Here is a 7,500-nt window from a genome sequence, read left to right as displayed (position 1 = left end):
CACCCCCTTCTCCTTCCCTCACCTCTTCTCACCCCCTTCTCCCCTTCGCCTCTTCTCACCCCCCCCATCTCCTTAACCCCCCCAAAAGTCACCCCGTGTTGTCTCCCTCTCCAGCCGCCTGCTGTACCCTTTGTTCGTCATCATAATCTATGGATCCTTCTCGTTCCCTTTGGGTTTGGGACAGTTCGCCGGCACCGAGTTAAATACCCATCAACAGGTGAGGTTCCTTGTCTGTTTGGGTCTCCGTCTCTCCGTCTCTGTCTCTCTCTCTCTCTCTCTCTCTCTCTCTCTCTCTCTCAGGTCTCTTTCTCTCCGTCTCTCTCTCTCTCTCTCTCTCTTTCTCTGTCTATTTGTCATCTCTCTTCTGTCTATTTGTCTATCTGTGATTCTTCTTCTTTTTGAGTTAGTTAACCATCAACAGGTAAGGTTTTCTTATCTCTCTCTATTCTCTGTCTCTCTCTGTCTCTCTCTATTTCTTTCTCTCTCTCTCTCTCTCTTCTCTTTCTCTCTCTCTCTCTCTCTCTCTCTCTCTCTCTCTCTCTGCTCTCTCTCTCTCTCTCTCTCTCTCTCTCTCTCTCTCTCTCTCTCTCTCTCTCTCTCTCTCTCAGATTCCGTGAGACAACAGGAGAGTTAATATTAGGAAGTCTTTTGTCTCGTCAGTGGGATATCTTTATCCTTTCAGGAATGGCATACGTCTCTTCGTCTGGGAACAGGGTAAGTGGAAAAAATTACTTACAGGTACTCAGGGTTCTGACCAGGTACTCGCGGACAGGTAAGATCACCGTGTACGAAACATTTTTTTTTTTTTTTTGGGGGGGAGGGGAGGGAGAGGACATTGGTATTGAAATACGTCTGTAATTTTTTAGGTTCTGGTTTGTGGGATGCTTCTGAGGGCGTCGTCTATTTTTGGGGTTGTTTTTCTCTTATTTTGTAATTCTCTCTCTCTCTCTCTCTCTCTCTCTCTCTCTCTCTCTCTCTCTCTCTCTCTCTCTCTATCTCTCTCTCTCTCTCTCTCTCTCTCTATCTCTCTCTCGAGACCGTGAGCATGCAACGGTGAGTAATAAGGATCAACAGTGAGACCTTTTGTCTCGTCGGGATATCTTTATCTCTTTCGAGAATGGTACGTCTCTCGTCTGGGAACAGGTGAGGTGGGTGAAAATTACTTACAGGTACTTCAATTTTGTTAGCATCTGCAGTATATAAAGATCACCGTGGTACGAAACATATTTTTTTTTTTTTTTGGGGTGGAGGGAGGGAGAGGGGACATTGGTAATGGAAATGGTCTGTAATTTTTTAGGTCTCTGGTTTGTGGGATGCTTCTGAGGGCGTCAGTCTATTTTTGGGGTTGTTTTTCTCTTATTTTGTAATTTTCTCTCTCTCTCTCTCTCTCTCTCTCTCTCTCTCTCTCTCTCTCTCTCTCTCTCTCTCTCTCTCTCTCTCTCTCTCTCTCTCTCTCTCTCTCTCTCTATCGAGACCGTGAGACAACGGAGAGGTAATAAGGAAGTCTTTTGTCTCGTCGGGATATCTTTATCCTTTCGAGAATGGTACGTCTCTCGTCTGGGAACAGGTAGGTGGGAAAAAATTACTTACAGGTACTCGGGGTCTTGTTAGTACTGCGACAGGTAAGATCACCGTGTACGAAACATTTTTTTTTTTTTTTTGGGGGGGAGGGGAGGGAGAGGACATTGGTATTGAAATACGTCTGTAATTTTTTAGGTTCTGGTTTGTGGGATGCTTCTGAGGGCGTCGTCTATTTTTGGGGTTGTTTTTCTCTTATTTTGTAATTCTCTCTCTCTCTCTCTCTCTCTCTCTCTCTCTCTCTCTCTCTCTCTCTCTCTCTCTCTCTCTCTCTCTCTCTCTCCCTCTCCCTCTCTCTCCCTCTCTCTCTCTCTCTCTCTCTCTCTCTCTCTCTCTCTCTCTCTCCCTCTCCCTCTCTCTCTCTCTCTCTCTCTCTCTCTCTCTCCTCTCCCTCTCCCTCTCTCTCCTCTCTCTCTCTCTCTCTCTCTCTCTCTCTCTCTTTCTCTATCTCTCTCTCTATCTCTCTCTCCCCCTCTCCCTCTCCCTCTCCCTCTCCCTCTCCCTCTCTCTCTCTCATTGTTTAGCAGTGAATATGATACAGGAGGTCGCAGTTTTCAGGTGTACGCTATTGTTCCAAACTGCAAAATTATAAAAAGGCACACATTGTAATAGAAAATGTTATATACAGGATCTATAACAATATTTCCTCCTGAGTTTGAACAGGGCAATTTTTCATCAGGAAACGTTATAAGGTATTCTAAACCGTAGTTCCTCCTAGACAAGGCAAGTCGGATCTTCCAAGACATTTAAGAAAAACACAAGAGAAAAGGTGAGTTAAAATCCCACAACGTCCGGACTATAAGTGTGAACATGATCTGAAAACTCCGTGGCACTGCATAACGGCACTCACTCCACACGTGTACTGGAACGTTTATCCCGAGTGCTCCATAAAACGTTGTACGACACCCCCCCCCCCTCCCATCTCCCCCGTCCCCGTGCTGCAATGACTCACGTGTTTTTTTATCCCTCGTTGGCTCCCACAGTTCCATTAAACCCGCCTGCAACCCTGTCTCACCGAAGGCACCACACTAGCCGTCTATTCTCTCTGTCTGTCAGCCGTTTCCTGTATCCCGTCTCGATGACTCTGTTGTTCCTCACTATCCAGTATCCGGGTCTGTTGGGTCAGTTCATAGCCTCCCATCTGTCGACCCATCATCAGGTAGGCTTATGGTCGCCGGAGTTCATTGGATTTTATTTTTTAGTATTTTCTTTCGTGGAGTTTTCTTTTCTTTGTCATTTGCTTTTTTTTCGTATTGAGCGCGTTTTTTCTTTCTCCCCTCCCACATAAAACAGCCCTCGTCCCGCTTTTTCATGAAAGTTCTTCCGAAGACCCGCCGCCATTTTGTACCTCAACGGTTGAAATTTGATCTCGCGTTACAAACTCTTGGCCCTCCGCCCAGCCCCCTTTTTAAAAAGACAAAAAGAAAAAGGAGTACTTGCTCTCTCATTCAAGCATTCTCCACCACCTGCTTACACCCCCTAAAATGGGCTTTTTTTTGCCCCGGCATGCTCTTCTTCCCCCTCAGCCGGCTGCTGTACCCCCTGCTGTTAACTGTGGTCCTCATGTCCCTGACCTTTCCGGACGGGCTAGGCCAGTTCATTGCCGCGCACCTCACCACACACCACCAAGTAAGGCAGGCCAGGAGCTCCCCGGGATCCTTAGGTTAGGAGTCTCCTTGTATTGTGTGGTGGTTTGGAGGCGCAGCGTTGATCCGTCTGGTAAAATCGATTTTCCAATTTGGTATAAAGAGCGTCTGCATGGTAAAAGAGAAAAAAAATTATCAGTGATTTAGATGTAACTAAAGAAGGCGATGGTTAGATTTTGAAAAACCCGGTCGTTATATTTTGGAATCTGAATATGCGAGTCTCTTGTTGCTACTAACTAATCATTTACCCTGCATGGCTTTCACAACATGCATTATGGCTTTTTGACAGAGCTAATGTGTAGTTTCTATTTTCTTAAACAGTGTTTTCATATTGCAGTATTATTTTTTCTTCAAGTAAGATAATTCATGTCATTGTGCATTATGATTATCGCCGTTTTAAGGAGTAATGGTTTATTATTTTGAGAATGACCGAAGGGGTCGATTTAATTTTTGCAAATTATGTTTCAATTCTAGTGCAGAGAGCATAAATATAATACTAAAAGCATGTGAATGAGTATGGAGTCTTTACCTGTACTTGCAGAAGATGAATTGCTGTCTGTTTGACATCACAATCGCAGCATTTGTTAGCATTAGAAACAAATGTTAGTATGAGAAGAAAAAAATGTTTACCTTTCCTGAAGTGGAGTTGTATAATTTTATTAGACGATAAACCTTTTAGGACTTATTTGCATGCACTGAAGGTTTCTTTGTGTGACATGTGTACTACTAGTGTTTGAAGTGAGTATTTTTTCTTGTTCTATTTTTTCCGTTATCCACAAAATATTAGATGGTTGTTCTGGAAATATATCAGTAGCTGGCATGTTGTGATTATGGTTATATCTCACCAATATTTCAACAAAAAATTGTGAAGATTGATATGATCATCTTTCAATTGAAAGATATTCAAATGAGTATAAGGTAACTAAATTGCAATGGCGGATCTAGGTGGCGGGGTAGGGGGCATACTGATGAAATGCACCCTCAGTAATAATACATTGCATGCAGATATATGTGGTAAAGGTAACAGTGTAATAGGGGTGTTGTACCATTGGTAATAAAATGTTGGATCACATGATAGATTTATATAATTTCCTGTAAACTTTTAGAAATAGTAATGTATGTATGTGTAACTCATTCCTTAGTAGAAAATGCCTCTGAAAGGCTTTTAGGGGGGGGGGGATACTGCAGAGGAAACTCCAAATTCCCCTAAACCTTTTTTTTTTATTATGACCTATAGTTCCCTGTGTCCTCTTGTTCCACTTTACACCCCATCCCCAACCTTTTGAAAAATCCTGGATCCGTCAGTGCAATATTAGGTGTGACGATATTGTTAGCAATTCATTATGATTTTTTCATATTACTGATTAGTAATGTCAGTCTTGTAGCGGTAACAAGATGAGTCTGGATGAATGTCATAGAATTTTAAATCCTCAAATAAGATTTTATTCCATGTTTATTCAACTTTCTGACACATTTTTTCCTCACACAGTTGATGAGTAATTAGTCTTCCTCATAGCAAAATGTTATCCACATTGCCAATGAATATTGATTTCCTCTCCAGTAACAACATTAAGATTCAACTTTTTATGCGCTGTTTTGTCACAGGTGGTGGAGCTCTTCAGCAACGTTACATGGACAAAGGCAGATCACACTGTCCATGAATTTGAGATCGTAGAGAACTGGCGTACTCCTTGGACTGGCATCTTCATCAACCTGCTTATATACATGGTGTTTACGGTAAGAACATTTATCCAGGAGGGTTTTGGTAGAGTGTTCGGTCTTGCTGGCATCAATGAAAAGTTACTTATTCTTATTTGAGTAGGTAATGGTATGTTTACAAGAATCCCAACTTTTGGATTTTATAATTTGGCTTATTTTCATGCGAGTATGTAAATGAAATAATCCACTCTATCTCTGTTGTTTGTCTATTAAATGTTACTTTAATTATTGCCTTCTTTCTGCAGAAACTAATCAATGTACTAAGACAGTATTTATACTTCCTCCAAACAGTTCTGTGGCAGTGTGGTGGCCAGTACACTACCTGTTCCTTCTGGTATCTTCATCCCGGTATTCAAGATTGGGGCAGCTCTTGGAAGGATTGTAGGAGAAGCTATGGCTGTCAGTTTCCCCAATGGATTGCGATATGGAGGACACAATCACATTATTATACCTGGTAAGGAACACTGGTGCATCAATAAATGACCTTCCAAATAATAAGAGGGGCATAAGGCATAATATCCAACTTACTTTTTAGTATATTGAATATAGTAGTCACATCCTCATTCTCCCATAGGCGGCTACTCCATCGTGGGTGCGGCAGCATTGGCAGGGGCTGTCACCCACACCATCTCCACTTCTGTCATTGTCTTTGAACTCACTGGCCAGATTACACATATTCTTCCTGTGATGGTGAGTGTTGACGATATCTGTAACCTTTTTGTTATATGATCTCCATTTCATATTTGTTTCATTCATGTTGTCTATGTTTTTTTAAATCAAATTTTAGTATTTCCTTCTGTGGCATCACATTGCCATTTGTTCTTTTCCAATTTTTTGTTGATGACATCTACATTCTTCTTAATTATATTTAACTCAGATCTACAGTACCATTTTTTCTGTACTACAGATTGCTGTCCTGATTGCAAATGGAATAGCACAGCTCTTGCAGCCATCCGTGTACGACTCTATCATTCAAATTAAGAAGCTCCCATATCTCCCTGATATTCTCACTGCCACCTCTGGGGCGTATAACATATATGTGGAAGATTTCATGGTGCGAGATGTAAAGTACATTTGGTATGGAATTACATACAAGCAGCTGAAAAATACACTCAAAGAGCACAAGAAAATCAGATCATTACCCCTCGTTGATTCTCCAGGTATTTATTGACTGGTTAATTTTTTGTAATGGTTGAAATTTTAGCTTTGAAAAATATGATCTTGCAAAAAGGAACAGTTTTAAGAATTTATGATTCTTTTCTTTCCTTATCTGACTCATTCTCTTATAGATTCGATGATTCTCTTGGGTTCCATACAAAGATCAGAATTGATCTCTCTATTAGAAGAGCATTTAGGAAAGGATCGAAGGCTGAGAGTCATCAACAAGTGGAAATTTGCAGCTCAAAGGTGAGTTGTATCGTGTGTTAGGAACTATGTATTAATCTCTGTGCCATACAATATGGAATTTTTCATTATCATTCTATATAAAAGGTATTATGTTATGCATTTGGGACATTTGCACATCAACTGGACAGGGAAATGTGGAGGGATAAGCAGTGGACAATTAAGCTTTTGCATCTTTAGATTTGTGGTCAACAATCATGTTCACATTTGGTTTTTTGATTTGTAAAAGTGTTAACGAATTGAACGTGATGAGTTGCATGAACTGCTTTTAAGGAAAAAAGTGGTTACTGGTAAAAAAAATATTTTTCTTTTCAGCCAGTTTGAAAGTTTATAGTGTGAATGCAACAGATAGTGAGAGACAGGGAGAAGATAGTAATAGAGCTTTTTTTATTTTGAAAAAAAAAAATGAAATGGAAGTTGATTTCCTCATTTGGAGTCTGTGACTGATGTATGGATATTAAAAAAGATATTGTTTATATTTATACATGAAGTGCAGATTTGATTGTAATTCCTTACAAAACTTCATACTTACAGTTGTTTTTATTCCCCATCAGTAGACTGCCAAGTATGAGGAGGAGGAATACATTATGTGGGTAGGTGGTGTTCAGCAAATGTAGGATAGTACAGCACAGTAGATGAATGAAGAACTCTTAGTGACTGATATCTGTAGTTGGTTTTGTAGACCAGTTTTCTCCGCACTTTATTATGAGGGATGTGTCATTTAGTTGGTGACATTTCAGGCATGTCAGTCTGAATATATTCCTTTTATACTTTTAGGTCTGTCAGATAGATATATTGAATGTCTGATGTAGCTGCATGAAATTTCTTTCTGATGTAGTTATATGGATGTTATTTAGAACAAATTGGTCTATTGTTACTTTTGATGAAGTTAATTCACCATATTGACTATATAAATACACATTTTTATTGCTCGCACTTAGATGGTTTATAGAAAATGAGCTTGAATGTGATGTGGGTAAAGGAAGACTTTATCTTGAAGTGAGTATTATGTTTGTGCCTCCCAACAGATCGTAGTGCATGAACATAAGTCATTTGGTAGAATATGACAGTGAACTTGTGTTGTGTTGTAGCCTCTTCAGCAGCAGTTGGTTTTATTGAAAGGAACCCAAATGATTTCTCATAAAATATGACA

The 7,500-nt window shown here is 40.3% G+C and overlaps 1 protein-coding gene across 6 annotated transcripts in view; it reads left to right on the top strand.

Moving 5' to 3' along the window:
- Positions 1–7,500, top strand: part of LOC113803553 (chloride channel protein 2-like) — a 219,929-nt gene that overhangs the window by 195,067 nt on the left and 17,362 nt on the right. For 5 of the 6 annotated variants that reach the window (XM_070135803.1, XM_070135804.1, XM_070135800.1 and 2 more), the window contains 7 exons: positions 115–217; positions 4,830–4,961; positions 5,235–5,397; positions 5,518–5,633; positions 5,851–6,103; positions 6,233–6,350; positions 6,902–6,940. In XM_070135803.1, the coding sequence (XP_069991904.1) occupies positions 115–217; positions 4,830–4,961; positions 5,235–5,397; positions 5,518–5,633; positions 5,851–6,103; positions 6,233–6,350; positions 6,902–6,940 (924 nt within the window). The remainder of the gene's footprint in view (positions 1–114; positions 218–4,829; positions 4,962–5,234; positions 5,398–5,517; positions 5,634–5,850; positions 6,104–6,232; positions 6,351–6,901; positions 6,941–7,500) is intronic. The other variant, XM_070135801.1, reaches the window with a different exon arrangement.

This window comes from Penaeus vannamei, chromosome 21, assembly GCF_042767895.1.
Source record: "Penaeus vannamei isolate JL-2024 chromosome 21, ASM4276789v1, whole genome shotgun sequence".
Lineage (NCBI taxonomy): Eukaryota > Metazoa > Arthropoda > Malacostraca > Decapoda > Penaeidae > Penaeus > Penaeus vannamei.
Note: the sequence above shows the minus strand (reverse complement) of the source record. Positions and strands in the feature narration are given on the sequence as shown.